The sequence below is a fragment of the Triticum aestivum genome, chromosome 6B, assembly GCF_018294505.1.
Source record: "Triticum aestivum cultivar Chinese Spring chromosome 6B, IWGSC CS RefSeq v2.1, whole genome shotgun sequence".
NCBI lineage: Eukaryota > Viridiplantae > Streptophyta > Magnoliopsida > Poales > Poaceae > Triticum > Triticum aestivum.
In genome coordinates, this window is record NC_057810.1 from 717254350 (window position 1) to 717277373 (window position 23024).

The 23024-nt window shown below is 46.9% G+C and overlaps 1 protein-coding gene and 1 long non-coding RNA gene across 2 annotated transcripts; both read right to left on the bottom strand.

The window, feature by feature from the left end:
• Positions 1 to 7524: 7524 nt before the first annotated feature.
• LOC123139966 (disease resistance protein RGA5-like) lies at positions 7525 to 15337 on the bottom strand. Its single transcript, XM_044559689.1, has 2 exons — positions 14352 to 15337; positions 7525 to 9597 (listed from the first exon to the last, which is right to left on the bottom strand). The coding sequence occupies exons 1-2, from the start codon at positions 14927 to 14929 to the stop codon at positions 7626 to 7628; spliced, it is 2550 nt and encodes an 849-aa protein (XP_044415624.1). The 5' UTR covers positions 14930 to 15337; the 3' UTR covers positions 7525 to 7625.
• Positions 15338 to 18668: 3331 nt separating this feature from the next.
• LOC123139967 (uncharacterized) lies at positions 18669 to 20247 on the bottom strand. Its single transcript, XR_006469711.1, has 2 exons — positions 19654 to 20247; positions 18669 to 19196 (listed from the first exon to the last, which is right to left on the bottom strand). It is a non-coding gene; the product is annotated as an uncharacterized lncRNA (long non-coding RNA).
• Positions 20248 to 23024: the final 2777 nt, after the last annotated feature.

Sequence of the window (23024 nt, forward strand, 5' to 3'; positions counted from 1 at the left end):
AGTAGAGATATGGTAAGGCTTTCCTGAAGCCATTTGCAATAGAAGGGATGAACCCAATGTCCAGAAGGTTCTTACCAATGGCCTTTCTCTCAGAAAGTCATTGTCAATGCCAATATACTTGGTGTGAGCATAGAACACAAGATTTGTATGTAAAACTGTTAATGTGTTACCATGTTCATGTGTTGATACATGGTTGAATTACGTTGTGTCACCCTGGTGTATGCAGCTTGCTGGAGGTGCCATTGCTTTTGCCAGGATTTAGTGAATTTGTATGTGAGTCCATTGTGTAGATGGCAGCTAGCATTCAGTGAATTTCTATGTTAGTTCACTGGGTAAGACAGCCATAGTCGAGTTGGTCTTCACCATGTAATAAGAGGGTTGTGTGTGTAGCCAGTACTCAGTTGGAAAAAGAGAAAAAAGAAAGGCATAGGTTGCCTGAAACATGTGTGTGCTCCTCTGTTTGTACTGAACCGTCGCTCTGTTTTCTCCCCTGACCGAGCAGCTTATGCGCGCGCGCGCGCGCGCGCGCGCGCGTGTCCCCACCGGAGAGCGAGTGATTCAGGGGGACAACAGCAACAAGTCTTTTTTTCTCACTAGTACAGAAGGATCCATCTCGCATGCTTGAAAGTGAAGAGCGCACGAAGTATTGTCAATGAGGATGGTTTATTCTAGTGTTTCAGATGCTACCGTGTCCTTTGATTTTGATTTCAGATGTGGGATTCTGAGAGGAGATCGATCGTTCCTTTTTAGCATGGCTGCACCGCAGTGCACAGCTCGTGTTCATTGATTGCTCTTAGTTCGTGTATCAGGAGGTCAGATGTGTCGTGTTTAGTTCGTCTGAAATGAATAATCGAGTCCATGTCCACCCTCCCATCATCCCATGTTTATCTTACTGTTGTTGTTTTTGACGAACGCAGCAGGTGCTCTGTTTCTCATTAAGAAGGGAGGAGTTGCAAAAAAAAAAAAAAACAGGATAATCTGGATGAAAACTGTTCAATTGGGGAATTCGCGTATAAAATGTCTAAATAGTGGAAGAAACAGGAATTCACTGTCCCAAATATAATTCATTTGTGATCGAAGCTTATGACCAATGTTGAAAATCAATAAAGCAAGAGCATGCACGTCTTCTAGCTAGAGCTACTCCACAATATCACCGTGGTTATTCAGTGTAAGACAATAAGTTTTGGGAACCAGCACAACCCTTTAGGGGTGGCTTATCTCATTATATATAATGGTTGTGTTACAATACGTACATAGGTACAGAAGTTATACATAGTCTAACACCCTCCCTCAATCTTAGCCACTTTCTAAAGAACTGAGAAGGGTAAGATTGCGCCTACAAGCTTCAAACTGTGGCAGTGGTAAAGGCTTAGTGAAGATATCTGCAAGTTGATCCTTAGACGAGATAAACTTGATCTGAAGTTGCTTCTGTGATACACGTTCCCGTACAAAGTGATAGTCAACTTCAATGTGTTTCGTTCGGGCATGAAATACTGGATTTGCAGAAAGGTATGTAGCACCGATGTTATCACACCAAAGAATAGGAGGCTGTGGTTGAGACAAACCCAACTCCTGAAGCAAAGACTGCACCCAAATAATCTCTGCAGTAGCATTAGCCACAGCCTTGTACTCAGTTTCAGTACTGCTACGTGACACAGTAGCCTGTTTCCGAGCACTCCAGGCGATCAAATTAGAGCCAAAGAATACTGCATAACCCCCCGTGGATCGCCTGTCATCTGGGCTACCAGCCCAATCTGCATCAGAGAAGGCCGAAAGGACCCGAGAGGAAGTCGGCCGAATATGCATACCAAAAGTCAGGGTGAACTGAACATAACGAAGAATGCGTTTAACAGCAGCCCAATGAGTATCTCTGGGAGCCTGAAGATACTGACAAACCCTGTTAACAGCATAAGAGATATCTGGTCTCGTGATCGTCAAGTACTGAAGTCCACCAACAATGCTTCTGTACTCTGTGGCATCCGCAGGAGACAAAAGCTCACCATCAACAGCTGTTATCTTGTCGGTAGACGACATGGGTGTGGTGGTCGGTTTGCACTTCAGCATGCCGGCTTTTTGTAACAACTCCAAGGAGTACTTCTTCTGCGTAAGGACAAGACCAGTAGCACGAGAAGTGACCTCAACTCCAAGAAAGTAGTGAAGCTTCCCAAGATCTTTGACCGCAAAATCAGCACCAAGAGAGCAGACAAGAGCATCAGCAGCATATTGAGAAGAGCTGACAAGGATAATATCATCGACATATACCAAAAGATACATAGTGACTTCTGGCTTCTGTAGAAGAAATAATGAAGTGTCAGCAGTGGACGGCACAAACCCATGAGCACGAAGGGCAGAGGCAAGGCGGGCATGCCAGGCACGAGGAGCTTGCTTCAAACCATATAGTGCTTTGGAAAGACGACAGATATAGTCAGGACGATCAGGATCAGAGAAACCAGGCGGCTGTTTCATATAAACCTCTTCCACCAAAAATCCATGTAGAAAAGCATTCTGCACATCAAGTTGACGAAGTGACCAACCACGAGAAACAGCAATGGAGAGAAGAAGCCGAATAGTGGTAGGCTTGACGACAGGACTGAAGGTGTCCTCATAGTCAAGACCATGACGCTGCCGAAAACCGCGAGCAACAAGTCGCGCTTTGTAACGCTCAATAGATCCATCCGAATGCTTCTTCACTTTGAATACCCATTTTGAGTCAATAACATTTACCCGTGGTGGTGGAGGAACGAGAGTCCATGTCTTGTTACGAAGAAGAGCATGAAACTCCTGCTCCATAGCCTCTCGCCAATGTGGAATGCGCAGGGCAGCCTGATATGAGCGAGGCTCAGAAGATGGATCCGCAACAGCAGCAGCCAAACAAGCAGCCAACCAAGCAACCGTACCATCCGTACGTTCCTTAGGTTTGAAAATGCCACTGCGACTGCGTGTATGTGGTCGAGACACAGGAACCACCGAGGTCGACGGAGCAGCCTGCAACGGGCTGGAGGACGGCGACGTTGACGAGTCAGCCGGTGACGAGGAGCCAGGCACGGTAGCCTCGGACTCAGTCGGCGAAGAAGGCCGGCCCACCGGCGAAACCGGCAGAGCAGACGAAGCAGCTGGCGACTCCGGCATCCCAGACCGGGCCGATGGCGAGCTCGGCATAGTGGGCCGTGGCGCGGCCGGTGTCGCGGGCCGATCTGCAGATGAAGGCGACGTGAGGACCCGAGCCGCGGGCGAAGACGGCGTGACGGGCCGAGTCACGGGCGACTCGGCGACCGCTGGCGAAAAAGGCCGAGCCGCTGGAGACTCGGCGATCACTGGCGTAGCAGACTGAGCAGTGGAGATGCTCGGCGCGACGGGCTCGTCGGGTGACCATGCATGGGCACGCGAATCGATGCCATGCAACAGAGGGCGATCGACATGCCCACCAGAAGACGACGATGATGATGGTGAATCCTCCAACAGCTCCAAACGAGCTCCACGTCCGGTTCCTGCACCATGGTTAGGTAACAGCAAAGGAGAGTATGCAACATCATCAAATTGGTCAGAAGCAACAGAGGATGAATGCAGGGATGGTGGTTCGACAATGGACACAGGAAGGTTGGCAAAGGGAAAAACATGCTCATCAAACACGACGTCCCGAGATATATAGACACGATTAGTGGGAACATGAAGACATTTGTAACCTTTATGAAGAGAGCTATAGCCAAGGAAAACACACTTCTTAGAACGAAACTCAAGCTTGCGCTTGTTATATGGACGAAGATGCGGCCAGCAAGCACACCCAAATACCTTGAGAAAGGTATAATCAGGTTGTTCATTAAGGAGAACCTCAATGGGAGTCTTCATGTTTAAAACACGAGTAGGAGTACGATTGATGAGAAAGCATGCAGTGGTGAAAGCATCACTCCAAAACCGAAACGGAACAGATGCATGGGCCAAAAGAGTAAGACCAGCTTCAACAATATGACGATGCTTACGTTCGACTGAACCATTCTGCTGATGTGTATGTGGACATGCTAAACGATGAGCTATCCCAAGCGACTGAAAGAAGAAGTTGAGGTTGCGATACTCGCCCCCCCCCCCAGTCCGACTGGACATGAACAATTTTGTGCTTGAGAAGACGTTCAACATGTTTTTGAAACTGAACAAAAATATCAAACACATCAGATTTGCGTTTAATAAGGTAAAGCCAGGTAAAGCGACTATAAGCATCAACAAAACTGATATAGTAATTATGACCACTGACAGAAGTCTGAGCAGGACCCCATACATCTGAAAACACAAGTTCTAACGGATGTTTCACCTCACGACTGGACTCCGAAAAAGGAAGTTGATGACTCTTCCCCTGCTGACAAGCATCACACACTGCTACATCTTTATTACTAGACAAACTAGGAAGCTCATGACGACGCAAAATATGACGGACAATAGGTGTGGCCGGGTGACCAAGACGAGCATGCCACTGTGACGGAGAGACCCGAACTCCACTAAAAACGCGAGCGACGCCAGGATGCTCCAGACGGTAGAGGCCCTGGCACAACCGCCCACTAAGAAGAATGTCCCTCGTGCCCCGATCCTTAATAAAAAGATCAAAAGGGTGAAATTCACAAAGCACATTATTATCACGTGTGAGTTTAGGAACTGAAAGAAGATTGCGGGTCACAGATGGAACGCGAAGAACATTGCGAAGCTGAAGACTCCTATTGGCATGTCTAGTGAGAAGAGATGCTTGACCAATATGAGAGATGTGCATACCTGCTCCATTGGCGGTGTGGATCTTGTCGGAGCCATGATAGGGTTCACGAGTGTGAAGCTTCCCCATCTCGCTGGTCAGATGCTCTGTCGCCCCAGAGTCCATGTACCAGTGTGGATCGATGGAGTAGGACTGAGTGTGTCCCTGGTGCTTCTGCGGTGCGGGACGATCAGCCATGGCGACCTGACGGGCATTGTTGCGTGTATCTTTGCCGTCATTGCCAAGACCAAGGAAGCTTCGCTGGAAGCGCTTATGACACTTGGAGGCCCAGTGCCCATCGCGGCCACAAAGCTGACACACACGTGGACCGCCAGCCCCCGGTAAGGTCGCAGTAGGTGGGGGGGCCGAGGCGGGCGACGGTGGCAGCCCCAAGGGAGACCGGGGTGATGAAGAAGAGCGGCCACCCTTGGTGGCGACGTTGGCCGAGAGAGAGCCAGTGCCCCTGGTGCGGCAAGTCTCGACCCGTTGCTCAGTGAGAAGAAGCCGAGAGAAAAACTCGTGTGCCAACATGGGTGTCGAGTTACCCCGCTCGTTGATGATCTCGACTAAGGCATCATACTCCTCATCAAGACCATTGACAATAAACGAGTTGAACTCGGAGTCGGTGAGGGGCTGTCCAATGAAGGCCAATGTGTCGGCAAGGCCCTTGACCTTGTTGTAGAACTCAGTGGCCGTGGAGTCAAGCTTCTGACACTCTCCAAGCTGACGACGGAGTGCAGAGACACGAGCCTGGGACTGCGCTGCAAAGGTGCGCACAAGGATGGTCCAGGCCTCATGAGACGTCTTCGCGAAGACAACAAGGCCGGCAACTGCCGGCGAGAGCGACCCCTGGATGGAGGAGAGGTTCGCCTGGTCCTGCCCCGTCCAGACGCGATGGGCCGGATTGTAGACCGGACCGTGCACGCTGTCTACCAGCGCGGGTGGGCAGGGAAGCGATCCGTCGACGTAGCCTAGCAGGTAGTGACTCCCCAAGAGCGGGAGAACCTGCGCACGCCAGAAGATGTAGTTGTCTGCGGAGAGCTTGATGGTGATGAGATGACCGAAGTGAAACGGCGGCGGCGAAGACGATCCCATCAAGGAGGCTGCCTGGGGTGCAAACACCATGGAGGCAGCCGGAGGCACCGAAGCCGATGCGGGAGGAGGCGGGACCGCAGCCAGGGCGGGCGCCGCAAAGCTCGCGGCCGGTGCGGACGCCGCAAGGCCCGCGGCCGGGGCGGACGCCGCCAACCCCGCCAACGGGGCGGTGTGATCCGCTCGCGGCAGGAGCGGCGGGACGACGCCTGCGGAATCCGCAGCGGACGGCGGCGCCGCGGTGTGGACCACGAGGTCACGCCCGAGCGAGGCCGCCGGCGGCGTGGAGAAGACGGAGCCGATGCTCCTTGTCCCGATCGGAGCCGGAACGGAGACGGCATCGAGCGGGAGGTTGAGCAGAGCCGCAAGAGAGGCCGGGAGGAAGCCCGCAGCAGTGGAACCGGTGGTGGCGGCGCTCGACTTGGCGGCGGCGCGATCGGTGGCGCGGCGGCGGCGGTGAAGGCGGCGGCGGCTGCGGCGGCGGTGCGGGTATTAGGGTTTAGAAGCGGAAGCGATCGTAACCTAGCATGATACCATGTAAGACAATAAGTTTTGGGAACCAGCACAACCCTCTAGGGGTGGCTTATCTCATTATATATAATGGTTGTGTTACAATACGTACATAGGTACAGAAGTTATACATAGTCTAACATTCAGGTCATAATCTATGTGGGTGCTCGCTGCTCAGCCGAAGCATTTTTTTTCCGTGGCCACGGTCCCTTTGGACCTGTGCTTCGCAGCCGTCTCCCGGAACCTGATCATGTCCTCCTGCCTTCTTGCCTCCATGGAAGGCCTCTCCTATTCTGCCTCCTTCTGTTTGTCGTTGCGTCTCGGTTCCGCATCTTCTTCGCCTACTCCACCTTTTACACCGGTTTCTCATGTAATCTGTATGAAGATCAGTACACAAAAGTTAATGAGCATGGTGCCAAATTATATATGTCTGTTTTAATGTTTGTGTGCACAAGTTCCATGTTTTACCATGATTATGTCGCACAAGAGGTGAGCATGAGCACATCCTGACGCGATACTGTGAATCTGAATTTTCTGAGGTCGGCCAGGAAGGCAACTAGGCAAGGTTCAGATTCAGAGTCGAGACCTGTTGTGTACTGAGCTTCACGTCAAGGGCCGCCTTGTGCTTGGTGTTCTCCCACGACACGACAGCATTGGAGACATCTTCTGCTCGGCCCTGAAGAATGGCATTTTTCCTGTTAAGAGTTTGGACTGGCCAAACACACATGCATAGAGGAGGATTTATTTATGCAAAGTTGAGTTGAGTTGAGTTTGGGCCATCTTTACTTTCCGCAAACGCATGAAATTAATTCAGGAACAAAACAAATGTGGGTACACTTGTACAGCACAGTTACTTGCCTATCATCTTTATCACATTAGCACATTATCACAGTAACATGCATGTCATCTTTCTCAAAATTATCACGAAACAGAAGGCCCATATATAACCCAATGGAGCGCATTAGATTAGAAAACTGCAGGCACCTCACATATGCTGTATTTGCTAATATAGTATCTCTATCTGAAGGGTGCAGAACGCAGTTCTCTAGGTAGGGATGCTGGGAGTATAGTATACACGACAACGAGAATAAATTAAGATATACAGTAGGTTTGACTAAGTACGTACCAACAGGGAGGCAGATCCATCCTCACAGAGAATGATGAACCTTTGGCGTTGCAGCCTAATTGCTGAAAAGGACAGACGAACGATCATGTGAGGGAATGAGAGATATACATAAATCTTGTGAATAAAACAGCCGGTACAAGTTAGTACCTCTATTCCGGCAACCCATTACCAGAGCAAGGATAGAGTAGGGCGGTTGGGATGTGCGTTGGCTGCTTCCAAAATGGCAGCCTTTGCAGCCTTGCCTCTGCTGCCATCGCTCCAGTTTCCGTGTACTATACATCTGATTTTTACGAGGCTGGGAAGATTTTCTATTCTGAGATCAAAATCACCGCTAGTACCGAGAGACTCAGTATTTTCTGGGTGAAATGCTATCGAGAGGTCATCTACCATGGGCATGGCCCCAGCCGCAAACGTCAAATTCATCACAACATATCGACTATAATAATTAAATACCCTCAAGCATGGGAATCCAACTTCACCACAGACTATGACCCTTGTTAATGAGGTATTTCTAATTTCCCTTCCATCAATTCTCAGAATCAGACAACGCAGAACAGGTAAGCCTCCAAGGATATATAAGTCTTCCTGCTCAGCTCTGACCAGATCAAGGCGTAACTCCTGCAGGTTGACAAGGGAGCCCACCCAATTTGGAACATGGAGAATACTAGAACGCAAGACTTTCAGCTTCTGGAGGCTAAGTGGAATAGGGCACAAAGACTCCCTTACAAATTCAGGGACATCCCAAACAGTTAGAGAGAGAAGGTTCCCTAGGTTTGTAAGGGAAGCCACAATAATAGTTTTCTTGCACTCATTTTCAGCGTTCTCTCGGTCAGCAGAATTATAATCCTCAAAATCAAGGGCCAATACCTTCAGATACTGCTGCTGCTCAAATTGTTGCAGGAAGTTAAATGACTGGCTATAGACACCGACAAGCTTCAATTTCTCCAGTGCTTGCAACTTGGAAATTCCACAAGGAAGTGTAACATCCGGGTTTAACAATAGGTGCACCAGTCTCTTGAGATTGACAATAGATGCTGGTAACTCGCAAACAGAGGTACCTCTCAAATTTAGTACCTCTAAGCACCATAGGCGTCCGATTTGTTCTGGAAGCTTGCTCACTTTCCTCGCCCATCGGAGGCTCAGGTACCTCAGCTGAAACAATTTATCTATATTTTCAAGATGATGGTTCTCTAGTTGTTTGCAATCTTCAAAGTCCAGAAAACGCAAATGGCTGAACTTATCCATAGAAGGAATTTTCACAGATTCCCCAAACACATCAAGTGATCGGACATGAGACAAAACCAAGCCTCTTGGTACTATCAGTTCTTTTTGCTTGCCGGCTTGCAGGGAGAGCCGACAAACTTTGCTTTGTGTCCCAACAGTTAAACTAGGAACACCTACCAAAGTAACAAAGTTTTCTTCGATGGATTTGGATATGATGAAATCAAGAATTGTGTCATGAAGTCGACAACTTTTAACCATACCATATCTGTTTGTATCCCCAGGTTGGATTAAACTCCTATTGATGAGCTCATTAAAACACCTTTCTCCAAACTCATATGTTTTACTATATCCGGCTTCTGTATGAATTATTCTTTCAGCAATCCATCTATTTATCAAAACTTTCTTCTGAACAACAGAATCTTCAGGGAATATACTCAAACATAAAAGACAAGATTTCAGATGAGCAGGCAGATCAAAGTAACTAAGTGATAATATCTTCATCATTCCTTCAATGCTGGGATTTCTTTCAAGTGCTCGACCAATCGAATCTTCAACTTGTTTCCATTGACCCTCTATACTTTTAGTATTAGCCAACAAACCAGATATAGCAATGATTGCCAAAGGCAGCCCAGCACATTTTTCCAAAATATTCTCAGAAACCTTTTTAAGGTATGAGGGGCAATTTTCTTCGGAGTTGAATAGTCTCGTGTAAAATAACTGCCTAGAGTGCACCATATTAAGAGCCCTTATGGAATAAATATGTCCATTGAATGGTTTTGAATGGCATGATTCAGCGACATCATTTTTACGGGTAGTGGTGATTATGATACTCCCGGATCTAGTCAAGGGAAATGCAAGCTTAATAATATCCCATGTATCCACGTCCCATATATCGTCAAGAACAACAAAATACCTGCACGATGATACATGGTTGATATCAATGTGGCAATAATATAAATAGTCTACAACAAGATAGACAAATACATAAAACTATAAACATGTTCACAATGGTAGCATAAAAATATATTCATGAGTAAGAAAGCTGACACAAGTGTTGAACTACATGCTAATTACCTTGGCAGACTATGGATAGTTGGGTGCTACCCAACAAGTTAAACATAAGTCATTAGCACGGAAAAGATCAAGGGTGACTTACCAAGAGATTGAACACAACATTATGATGTATGTAAGTTGTAACCATTGTTCTTAAAGCGTCCCTAAAGTGTCGCTTAAGCGTAAAAGCGCCCTCCGGGCTCAAGGCGTCCAACTCGCCTTAGACATTAGAGCGTCTGAAGCGCCTGCTTAGGTGTCTTGGTTGGCACTTTAGTGCAGAGCAGACGCTTTAGACTAGCCAGGCAGGGGCACAGAAATTCCAGGCGGGAAAACTGGACTGGGTGGGAACACACAAGGGCGGGAAAATTGGGTCACATGTGAAAGATTTACGGGTGGGGAAAGAAAAAAAGAGAATCAATAGCATAGAGCGTGCCCAGGCTTTCTGCTCTCCTCTCTCTCTCCTCTCTCCTCTGGTAGCAGCTTCCTCCTCTGATCTGCGGCAGCTTCCTCCTCTCCGGCCACAACTTCTCCCCCTCCTCTGGTGCAACCCTCTTCCACCAGACCAGCAGCACAAGGTATGGATTCTTCCCTCTGCATTCTCTTTGGGGAGAAGAGCAAGTGCAAAGAGGGTCGGATGGATGGATGTTATGTGGGCTCTACAACCAGCAACATATGGTATATATGTCTCACTAAATGGTTCTCTAATCTACTGCCCATTAGGTTCAGATCAGTCTAAAGGATCGCTTCGCTTTACACTTTAGCGCTTAAGCGGTGAGGAACCCCCCCCCCCCCCCCCCCTAGCGCCTCGTTTCGCTTTACCGATTTAAAAATATTGTATTTGACCTAACTTAACTCGTCTAGAAGAAATGTTGAGCAGGTGATCTTGATTATCATTTTTTCCATACATTCCCTATAACTAATTTATGGGACCACTTAACTCTAAATTGTTTTTTTGTTTGAATTACTAGATTGTTGGTGATGCACACGGTCGCATGAGGTCAAGGAAACGACTGATGCCTTGGGGATCTCATCACAATTGGGAGATGAGAGAAGATGGAGGAAGGAGAACAAAAGTCTGTATGGATGCAAGGTGGATCTGGCACCAGGGGCCTTCCTTGGTATTCAGATGAATACCAAAGATTTGTTTATGTGTGTGTATACCGTAGCTATATTTTTTGCATATTGCTGGTATTCAAGGCAAAAAAGAATCAATGAATACCAAGGACTTGATTCCTGCCAAAGCTACTGTCTGGTACGTCTAAAGATTGATAGCACAAAAGGAGGGGAAGATAAAGAAGGTGAAAAGCATGCAATGGCCCGACTGAACTGGCCGTAGGATAAAGTACTCAGAAAATGGTTTAGGATATCACAGAAGCCCAAAATGCTTAAAAAGAGAAGTGAGACAAGTTGATAATTAATACACTAATGAAAATGAACTTTTCTAACATTATAAAATAATATGAGTGGTGTTATTATTAGCAATGAGCTGAGACTAGCTACATGATCTAATCCCTAAGAGCATGGCTAATAAAGCAAGTATACTAAGCATGATGCAGGAATTTCCACATCGTATTTGCGTTGAGTTGAAGGAGAGAGGGGAGAAAACGGCTGTAGTTCATAATCAACTTGAAGAAATATTTTTCAGGAGAGAGCTACGCCGGGTGAACAAACCCTAGCCGCCAATCCTTTTGCTCCCCTTCTCTCCTCCGCTAGGGTGCGCCATCGGGCAAAGCCCATACGATGTTGGTGGCGGAGGGGAGGCTGCAGTTTGTGGGGATATCCTAAGGAAAATTCAGTGGACTACCATGGGTTGGCGACGACAATCTGTGGATAAGTTGTGGTCTCCGGCAGGAAATGCTCGATGGCTTGGCTTGGCTAGGCCACCGGAGAAGAGGGTGGTGGTGCATGGTCCTGGCGACGGAAATCTCAACATCAATCTCGGACCTGGCGTGTAGCGACATGGATGATTATTTTCTTTGTTTCCTTAGGGATTCATCATATTTTGTTTGGGGCAACAAAGTAGCAGCATTACCCTAGTGTAGGATACCCCAATGTAGGAATAATGTTCTCTTTGCCCCTTCCCCACTCAGTTTATGTGCTTATTACTGGCAGAGGGCATGTGGAGATATTTCGGGATCTGGTCGGTTTGGGTTTCTGGTGGATCCATATGGATTCGGCCGGTTTTCATTGTCCTTAGAGTTTCTACAAGACGTTTCGGCATTCCCTTCTTCGACGTGGCGATTTGATACACATATCACAGCCGTCGGCATCTCATGGTCTACACCGATGACTTTCCGGTAACTGCTTCTACAAGCTCATGGTTTAAAAAAATCTGCGCTAAGGTGGAGGCCCAGAAACATCATCGGGCTTTGCTCACGTTACTTCTTTGGTGGATGCATGAGGAAGAAGACTTGGGCACCCCTAAGAATTTCAATTTAATTTAATTTTTTGTATGGGTGTGCTTGTAAGGATGTATGATACTTGATTTATGACCTTGAGCCCCTTTCAAAGAAAAAAATATGGAACACGGGCTCGAAGAAACCTTTTGAGTGAGGCGAGACAATATGACTGGAGTAGTATATTTCTTTTGCTAACTGTTATGTGGTGGGCCATTATGATAATCACATCTGACATGACAATGATATATCACTAGAAGTTGGCTCTATTATTATCCTCGTGCGTAGCACAACCAGCCAATGGATACATGCTAGTGTCATGTCATCTAAAGCCATCATTTTATAATCACTCTTATGATGATGAATGGCTATTAGATATTATATTTACCGTGGAGCACGTGTAGACGTAGGATCATTCGGGAGAGTCCACACTCGTCCATTTAGACAATGCTGCCATGTAAGCAAACTATAAGCCCCCTATTTGTAGCTACTCTAAGGCTACGCCACATGCTCATTGATAGGAATACAATGTCTTGAAGATGCTATTTATACCAAAGGTAAATAAAAAGGACATAAACCATGGACAGATATTTGTAAGATATGTGGTCTTTGTTACTCTCTCTATGTTTTTATTTACTTGGCATTACACTAGTAGAAAAGAGGGCTTTGGTCCAGGCCGGCTTAGCCCATTAGTTCCGGTTTAGTCCAGAACCAAGACTAATGGGGGCATTAGTCCCAGTTCGTGCGTCCAGGGGCCACGTGGGTCATTTGTTCCGGTTCGTCTGGAGCTTTTAGTCTCGGTTGGTGCCACGAACCGGGACTAAAGGGTGCGATGCCCATTAGTACCGGTTCGTGGCACCAACCGGTACTAAAGGTTAAAAGTTAGACCTTTAATCCCGGTTAGAGCCACCAACCGGTATCAATGGGGTTTGAGGCATTAGTACCGGTTCATGGCACGAACCGGTACTAAAGGTCCCATTTTCAAACTCTACCCCCCCTCCCCCATGGATCGCCTTTTCAATTTTAAAAAAATAAAAGAAAATGATGAAAATGTCAAAAAAAATAAAAGAAAATAAGTTTCCCATGCGATATGTGGTCTAGTTGTTAGGAAAATTTGCAAATGTGAATTTCGACTTTATTTGCAAAATCTCTCTAGAATTTAGTAAAATGGGCATAACTTTTGCATACTAACTCGGATGAAAAAGTTTTTTATATGAAAAAGCATCTACTCGGAAAGTTACATCCAATTTTAATGGGGGGAATCCCGTTAAACATTTTCAAAATTCTCAAAAACCTAACAGAAAAAAAGTTACGGGGCTTTTAAGATCTAGAGTGGAAAAATCGAAAAAATTTCAAACTGTGGTCAAACAATGGTCAAACTAATTATTCTAGAATATTAGTGTTACTAAATAATTATTTCAGTTATTTTGAATTTTGGTCAAATCTGGTCAAACTATGGTCAAACTATGATCAAACAATGGTCAAACAATGGTCAAACTAATTATTCAAGAAATATTAGTGTTACTAAATAATTGTTGTTTTTTAAAACAATAGTTTCAAACTTAAATAGTGAAATGTGTCACTTCATTCTCAAGCAAAATTCCTGAGGGTTAATAGGATTGACATCTTACTATTGTCAGGAAAACAACAAGTGCAGACTTGGAAATGATGGAGAATAGAACCCGGAAGTTAAGCGTGCTCAGGCTGGGGGAGTGGGAGGATGGGTGACCGTTCGGGAAGTTAGATGATTTGGAACGATGAGGGGTGGTGATTAGAGATTAGAGGTTAAAATAATTCAGAAATTTGAAAATAAAAAAAATTCAATTTTTTTCTTTCAAAAAAGCATAAAATTTCCTTTAGTCCCGGTTGGTGTAAAGGTGGAGCTCCACGTGGCCGCGGCCTTTAGTTCGTGTAAGAACCGGGACTAAAGGGAAGAGGCATTAGTAACGACCCTTTAGTCCCGGTTCAAAAACCAGGACTAAAGGCCCTTACCAACCGGGACAAAAGCCCCTTTTTCTACTAGTGTTAACATGAACTTCAGTACAAACATTGACCATTATTTCTTGTACAAATTGATGGAAAAAAATGGACATAAAACTACATGGAACTATTTTTATTATACAAAAGTACAAGAGAGTTTTGATATGAAATATTTGAGTAACTTTAGTAAATATCTACTTGATGATGAGAACTTGAGAAGTCAGAATAGAAACTGTACCTTTTGTCTACTAGGAAATCAGTGATCTTGATGATGACTTGTTGTATACTTCCTGCTTCGGTGTCAGTGTAACGTTGACTACTAACTTCACTAAGAATAGTCCTTAGGATATTCATCATGTCTGGATTTCTTGAAACGGATACGAAGACCCGACATTGAAATTTTCCTTTGAGATATTGATACACTTGGTTTGCAAGAGTTGTCTTTCCCATTCCTCCAGATCCAACAATGGATACCAAGTTCATTTTCTCTTGTGTTGACGCACCTTGTGTCAACAATTTAATTATCTCAGCCTTGGGTTCATCAATTCCGACAAACTCGGAGGCATGCTGAAAGATAGCAAGAGCTCTAGGGTCAACGGTTGTATTCTTGGCCTTGGAGAAGACCTCACGAGCCTTGTACCTTTCATTCCTCTCCGCCACCTCTGTGATCTGTTTCTTCAGATCATGGATCTCATTTCCGATGCGACGACGAGCCTTCATCTTCCCCAACGAGTTCTTCATCTTTTCCAAGAAACCATCTGGCTTTGAATCTTGGCTGCCCACACTCTGCATGAAGTCATCGATGGAGTCCTCCATGTCATAAGAGAGCTTGTTGGAGTTAAACCCGACGTAGTCGCCGTATCCGGATCGTATACGGAACAATCGCCTAGATGTACACGTGCATGTATGTGAGCCCGAGTAGGACTAGTGTTAGATACCGATTCGGTTTGCTAGTACTAGCTAGGCTGATATATATATGTACGTATACCCCCTGTAAACTTGTACCGAGTTGAAGCAATAAAGAAACGCACGATACGTGCGTCTGGCCATCAGATCGATTCTTTGTATTGTGCTGGTTACGTGAGATAGCTAGATCGATTGGAACGCTTCCGGCTAGAAGTGCTCATACGTACTAGTACTAGTAGATCAGACAAAGGATTGATTACTAGCTGAAGGCTAGCTTTGCTACGGTGCGCCTCAGCGTAAAAGCAACTCGTCGAGCTCGTCAGTGAGCTTTGTCTGTCGTCGTCGTTGCCTGTCGCTGGAAGTACTCGGCGTCGGGACTGGGCCAACAATTGGTATCAGAGCAAGGTTGATCTTCTAGTAACGGAAGATCATGTCGGACGACGAGAAGGACAAGACCAAGCAGCTGGTGGAGTACTCCGGTGCAGCTAAAGTAATTGCTGCTCCGGCGAGTTCGTCGTATCCACGGTTTGATCGTGAGAACTTCGGGGTCTGGAAGGCCCTCATGGAGTGTGGTCTCCGCGCCAACGAGCTATGGGACGCGGTGGATCCCGGAGGCGACGCGTTCAAGAAGGAGGGAGCCGAGCACCGGAAGGATCGGCAGGCGGCGTCAGCGATTTACTCGGTGATGCCGATGGATGTCCTCCAGCACCTAATCGCCAAAGCAACGGCGAAGGAGGTGTGGGATACGTTGAAACTCATGTTCGAGGGACACACCCGTGTCAAGCAAGCCAATCTTCAAACTCTCCTAAGGAACTACGAGACTTTGGTCATGGGCGATGATGAGTCCGTGGATGTGTTTGCTTCACGGGTGGCTACTCTCGTCAATCGGATTCGAGCGCTTGGAGAGAACCTCACGGAGGCCTCGGTTGTCCGGCGGTTCTTGCGCGCGGCCCCTCCCCGGTACCTGCAAATTGTCACGGCGATCGAGCAGTGCGTCGATCTCGCGACTCTCTCCATCGACGATCTTGTCGGACGGTACAAGGCTCACGATGAGCGTATGCGGTACAGTCTTGGGGACGGGAAGAACGACGAGCTTGTGATGCTCACAAAGGCGCAGTGGATCGCCCTGGAAAAGCGAGGCAGATCCATAAGCAGTAGCAAGAAGAAGGGGAAGCAGCGTTCGACGAGAAAGAACTTCGCCGACTCGGACGACGACTCAGATGATGAGGCTGCACCTGCACCACCAAGGAGAAAGTTTGACATCAGGAAAGTGAGGTGTTATAACTGTGGCCTCCTTGGTCACTTCAAGGCTGACTGCGAGGAAGCACCGAAGCAGAAGGCGCTCATTGCCCAGCAAGGAGATGATGGTGACATGATGTTGATGTGTAAACTGGTGGACGAGGAGGATCCAGACTCTCAAGCATTGACTAAAAATTTTGTCGAGCTTGCGGAAGAAAAATTTTGTCATCATGATCGTGGGTGGAAACCTGTGTCGAAGCTACAGATGCGGGGAGTGATTCCGAAACTTATGTCAGTGCTATAGACGTAAGTGCTATCTTTGCTGGAGCGAAAGAAGCGATAGCTGCGTGTGCTCGGCCATGGAGAAGCAGTCTTCATGCATTGCACCCAGAGAAAACAAAGGCGTACGTGGCGCCCGAAGTCCATGATGAAACAACATACGTAAGTGCAACTGATGTTGATGCTGATGCAAAGACGGACACGGATGCAACTCAGGCGTACGTGGCATCAAAAGTTCACGAAGGGAGGCGTACTGGAGTTGTGTCGCTGAGCAGAACAGGCAAGCTAGGTGGTGGCGCAGCTTGTTCTGGTGAAGTGAGTGCTGCGAGCGCTCGACCAGGACGTTCTGGATGCAGCTGCTACACCGTCGCAGCAGACGGGCCGAAAGGAGACGGCCTACCCAGCCAACCGAGCAACTCAGAAGTGGACACACGGCCTAGTGGCCAGGCCGGCTCACAAGTAGTGTGTGAGTCATGGAAAGAGGCAACAGCAACTGGTGGACGCTGCCCATGTGCTGGTGATGCGTATGCATCAGGAGCCCAGCCGGCTGCATGCTTGTACGCATGGGAGGATGCCCTGTTGGCACCTGCATCACCTCCGAAAGCACTGGAGGAAAGGACAACGTCACCTACATCGATAAATCCACAGCCGGTGTTACACCCATATCCGAAGAATACTCTTCGGACGATTGACCCGGTAAAGGTGAAAAGAAGTGGGCGACGGTGTCTAGCAAGCGCCGAGGAACTGGCGAAATTTGAGGACGCAAATACAGATGAGTGTTGGCGTCATGCTATGAAAGAAGAGTTGGGGTCGATCCACGACAATAATGCATGGGTGCTTGTGGATCTTCCCAACAATGAAAAAGTCATGGATCTCAAGTGGGAATTTACGATCAAGAGAGATGCCGATGGGTCCGTGAAGCACAAAGCGAGGCTAGTAGCCAAAGAGTACGTGCAAGAGGAAGGTGCGGACTTCGAAGAAGTGTTCGTTCCCGTTGCAAAGGTGAAATCGGTGGAATTACTCATCGCTCTCGCGGTTCAGGAATCATGGAAGATACATCACATGGATGTAAAACCCGCGTTTTTGAATGGCGAATTAGAAGGAGATGTGTATGTGAATCAGCCACCGGGATTCATCAAAGAGGGAGAGGAACACAAGGTACTGAAGCTACACAAAGTCTTGTACGGGCTACGACAAGGCTCTCGGACGTGGAACATCAAACTTGATCAGACATTAATTTCTCTTGGATTTGAGAAAGCCCCACTAGAGCATGCGATGTACAAGAGAGGTGAAGGAAGGGATCGTCTACTAGTTGGCATCTACGTCGACGACCTATTGATAACGGGAGCAGATGAAGAGGTGATTGCAAAGTTCAAGCTACAGATGAAAGAGCTTTTCAAGATGGATGATCTAGGTCTTTTGAGCTACTACCCCGGGATAGAGGTACATCAAAAGACGGAGGGGATCACATTATGCCAGGAGGCATATGCAAGGAAGGTACTTGAAAGCCGTGGCATGAAAGATTGCAATCGCATTGTCGCTCCAATGGAACCTCGTCTTGAGCTGAGCAAGAAGAGCAAAGTATCCGTAGTTGATGCAATAGAGTATATTGCAGCGGCCGCTGCGGCGTGTCAATGTGTGTGGCTAGGGAAGCTACACGGTGATCTCATGGATCGAGATCCGGAACCAGCGGTGCTCAATGTTGACGGCGAGTCTATAACTTTTCTACGCGAGGATCCAGTGCGGCATGAAAGGAGCAAGCACATTGATACGGTATATCACTACATAAAGAACTGCGTGGAAGAAGGTAAGATGAAGGTCAACTACGTTTGCACCGATGATCAACGAGCGGATATGCTAACCAAGACTTTGGACCGGCAGAAGTTCTTGGAGATGCGAAGAAGAATCGGCGTCGGAGCTGTGACGTGACGACGTCGTGTTTAGGGGGTGATTGTTGGAGTTAAACCCGACGTAGTCGCCGTATCCGGATCGTATACGGAACAATCGCCTAGATGTACACGTGCATGTATGTGAGCCCGAGTAGGACTAGTGTTAGATACCGATTCGGTTTGCTAGTACTAGCTAGGCTGATATATATATGTACGTATACCCCCTGTAAACTTGTACCGAGTTGAAGCAATAAAGAAACGCACGATACGTGCGTCTGGCCATCAGATCGATTCTTTGTATTGTGCTGGTTACGTGAGATAGCTAGATCGATTGGAACGCTTCCGGCTAGAAGTGCTCATACGTACTAGTACTAGTAGATCAGACAAAGGATTGATTACTAGCTGAAGGCTAGCTTTGCTACGGTGCGCCTCAGCGTAAAAGCAACTCGTCGAGCTCGTCAGTGAGCTTTGTCTGTCGTCGTCGTTGCCTGTCGCTGGAAGTACTCGGCGTCGGGACTGGGCCAACAGAGCTCACGCACCTCATTCATCCACACCTTGTCTTGCACATCAGGATCCTCCTCCTCTGACATCTTGAGAAGAAATGCATCCATGGCAGTGAGTTCACGAGTGAGCGACTTGATATCATCACGCACACCCTTAAACCGCTTGTACTCATCGCCTGCGAGAGCGCCCAGCTTTGCCAGAACGGGTTTCAAGGCTCCCGTCGCTGCACTCACCAGAGCCGCCTCCATGGTTGCCAGTGGTGCTACCTGAGACACGTACGTTTTTCTCAGTCAGTTTTGTGTATATGAAGGCGAAAACAGAGTAGCTAGACTGGATGATGGTACTCTGTCTCCGCTTATAGCTTAGCGAAGCTAGGATAGCATAGTTACATACATCGCCGGCCGTAATTTAAGAATTGATTTTGTTGTCAGCCGCTCTACTTGCGTAGCTAAAGACAAGATGAAGAAGATGCTTGTTGGTTGTTGCTAGTTACTTGTGTGAATTAATTTTGTTCCTCTTAACCCGAAACTGGTAATTAAGCTATGATGCTCGTTGCTGCTAGCCAGATCTGCTCACCACAAGCTCTCTTCATCGGAGAAGAGGAGGTAAAAAATGGAACAACCTCTATGATAAACGCTTAATCGTGGTGCCGCGTCACGAGATGGTAACTCAAGCTAGCTAGGTAGGTAGCAAGATCTGGCAGGCTTGAAGCCTGGAACTAACCTGGAGATGCCCTCCCTTGTGAAGCTGGATGACCAGCTTGCTCTCTTATATCTGCTCACAGGAAGGATTCCGAAGATCCGATCCAGCTTTCAGCAGCTGGTTGGTTGTTCCTTTGAGAGAGAGAGAGGGGCTTGACTCTGGTCTCCTCTTTCTTGTAGTAAGATTTTTTCTTCTTCTGAGAGAGAAGGTGGCCTCTTGGAATGCATCTTCGGCCAATTTAATAGGCTATTTGGAGGACAATAATTGAATAACACTGTAGTATACAAGATGAGTCGGCATCTTAGCCCAACTTGATAACGAGACGACAGCTTTAAAGGTGACGGGACCGGCCAGCGACGCGGAACAGCACCGCTGCAGTCTCTCCTGTCTCCTCTCCTCTCGTAGATGAGGGATGAAGAGAGAAGAGGGAGGCGTAGCCACGGCTTGGATGGACCAGGCGCAGGGGATCCGCGGCCATGCCAGGCCGGACTGAGCAGAGCCTCGACTAGTAGCATACCATACGCCAAGTGCATCGACCGATCGCCCACCGGGAGAGAGCAGCAGCGGCCCTGGGGCCAACTTGTGAGAGCCTCGGTTTTCACCCCGTGTGCAGCCGATCACTGGACTGACTGTTTTACTCGTTACTTTTACGTAAAACCTCTTTTTACCGGTGGAGGGAGGTATCCATCAAGCATCCATCGTTGGTGTAGTTTAAGATTCGTGGCGTTTGGTGGCCCACATCATTGTATCTTTGTGTATTTCAATTTTTCATGTCTGTATCCACCATTAGTCAAATCATGCATAGGTCCCATCTATGCATGCATGCAAGAGACATCCACTCCGTGTTGCAAATGCATAAAAGCGACCTATCTGTCTAATCTCCCATCCAGTAATTTTTGTGGCTTTTATTTTCTCTTTGACATTTTCAATGGTTTATATCTTTTAAACAGTGATTTCGTTTCTGAAATATTTTATATATTTAAACTCGTGACACTAAGATCTTTAGAACAAGATCAATATTGGACAGATTTCAAACACATTTAAATTTTACGTCTAGTTTCACACATATACCGGGCGAAATCAGTTATTTGAAATGAGTGAAAATATGTGAAACGTGTTCTTTCAAACATGTGAATTTGATTGTTTCAATGCATGAAATTGAATATTTCAAATATATGAAATGATATTTTTTTAACTTATGAAACATATTTCAAACTGATTTGAATTTCAGGGAAATCATTTTTTGGAACACAGTGAAATTGGAATTTTTTGCTATTATAACGTAACTTTTCATTGAAATTAGTGAAATCTGTTTTTGAAATGAGTGAAATCATTTGAAATAAGTAAATTTGGTTGTTTCGAAAGAGTGAAATATGGTTAAAATTTAAGTGAAATATGTTTTTTTCAAATGAGTGAAATCCATTTTCTAAAATGAGTGGAACGGAGTGTGAAAATATGTTATTGCGGTGTGTGAAATGATGTCAAACTGTTGTTTACAAAATGTGAAACTTACATTTGTCGACATGTGAAAGTTATTCCATTGAACTTATTAAATTTTTAGGGAATTATTTTTTGGAACTAAGTGAAATTGGATTTTGAATGTAACGGAAATGTGAAATCAGTTTTTTCGAAAATGAGTGAAATATAGTATTTCAATTGAGTGAGTGTAATGTGTTTTGAAAAATGTATGAAACCTATCTTTTGTAAATAATATAAGTGAAATCGTTTATTGAAATGCGTGAAATATATATTTTCAAAATGAGTGAAACTAGTTCTCTTGTTCAAGCTAGGTGAAATAGTTTTTTTAGTTGAGTGAAATATGTTATTTGGAATCTGTGAAATAAAATTAGTCGAAATGTATCCAATTTTGATCTTGTTTTAAAGGTATTGCCTCGAGCAATTCAAATATATAAAAATATCAGCAATTAGATTTATAGTTTAAAATATAGCAATCTCCAAAATTTTGGCTATCAAATTTAATACTAGTCTTTCCTTGGGAGAGAGACTTGTGAATATTTAATCGCCGTACTACTACCCACAAGTAGATTCCTGACAAAAACTGCATGGCATGTATAGGGGTCCACAGCAGGTTTGTATTCTCACGTATTGAAGTGTGAAAGGGATTGGCTTTAGTTATACGTGAACAGTTGCCGCGAATCTCAAAGCAATCATGTGTGGTGAAATCTTCGCCCGTAGCTCCCTGCTCCGGTAAAAAAAACTTAGTCGGTTACTTTTACCCCCGTGGCCGAGGACCTGGACGTGCGGTAAGAAGGAAGAAAAGGCAAAGTGAGAACGGTAAGATCATCTACAATCTGATTTGGCAAATCCGGCCTCTAAAATCCGCGGACAGTGACCGGTCAGATCTTAAAATATGCATTCCACATCTGGATATCTAAAATTAGAAATCTCAAATCCATATTATTACATGCAACGCATCGATCTTTGAACGATGCTTCGTCCGGTTTCGCTTCCCACCAGCCGCGCCCCTCAGAGTGCTGGTCCAGTCGCCAGCAGGGTAGAGTAGGGCATATGTCACACAAGCCGCCTCACGGGGCTCAAGGCGCCTCCGTATTCCATGCCCTACACTTCCTGGTCGGAGCCCGGAACACGTTGTCTGCCGGTGGATGTCAGATCATTGACGGATCCGTCATGGGACGAGCCGCCGACGTCCTCCATGATCTGGTTGCGGCGCCCGGACTGATGTTCCATACTAGGCGCCAGAGAATGCGACTCCGCCTCACCGACGTCCGCCACCAGCTTCCGCGCCCGGTGCCTGGCACTGCGGGCACGCCGTGCCATGTTCTCATCTAACGAGACCCGGCGCGTTCGGACGCCAGACTGACTCCTCTCGGGCACGGCGGAGCGCAGGCCTGACGGACATCTCCTCCTCTGGGCCGCGTGGGATGAGCTCAGGGTCGACGGATCTGAAGGTGAAGGACTCGGATCCGCTGCCCGCCATGGCAGAGACGACCGGAAGGCGCACAAGACGAGCTTGGGTGGCGGAGGGGAGTGGAGTGAAGTGGTTAGGGTTTGGTCCGACGAGCGGATGGGGAGAAATATATGTGGGGTCAGGTGGGCCAGCGTGGGTCGGGTCTGATGTGGCGGGCATGCCCGAGCGCCCCCATATCCGCCCCATATTTGGGATGGATATGAGAGGTGCCGGTCATCCCGGGCGTTTGAGGGCCGTTTGAGGGGGCCGTCTGGGTGAAAATTTTGTAACTGGTCAGTGGCCAGGCGGCCCGCCCGGGCATATGAGGCGGGTTTGAGGCGCTCGGCTGTAGATGTTCTAAAAGCATCTACAGTCCGACTTGACAAATCCGTCCCCTTAAACATCTGTGGACGTGCTCGAACACGTCCGAGGACACTGACCGACACTCCTTATAGTTGGTGTT

What these genes read in the sequence shown, in the direction of transcription:
- LOC123139966 (XM_044559689.1), bottom strand. Translation starts at nt 14,929, where the DNA reads ATGGAGGACTCCATCGATGACTTCATGCAGAGTGTGGGCAGCCAAGAT. An exon ending in GATTTCCTAGTAGACAAAAG is followed by an intron (nt 9,598 to 14,351) that starts GTACAGTTTCTA and finishes ATCATCGTGCAG; the next exon opens with GTATTTTGTTGTTCTTGACG.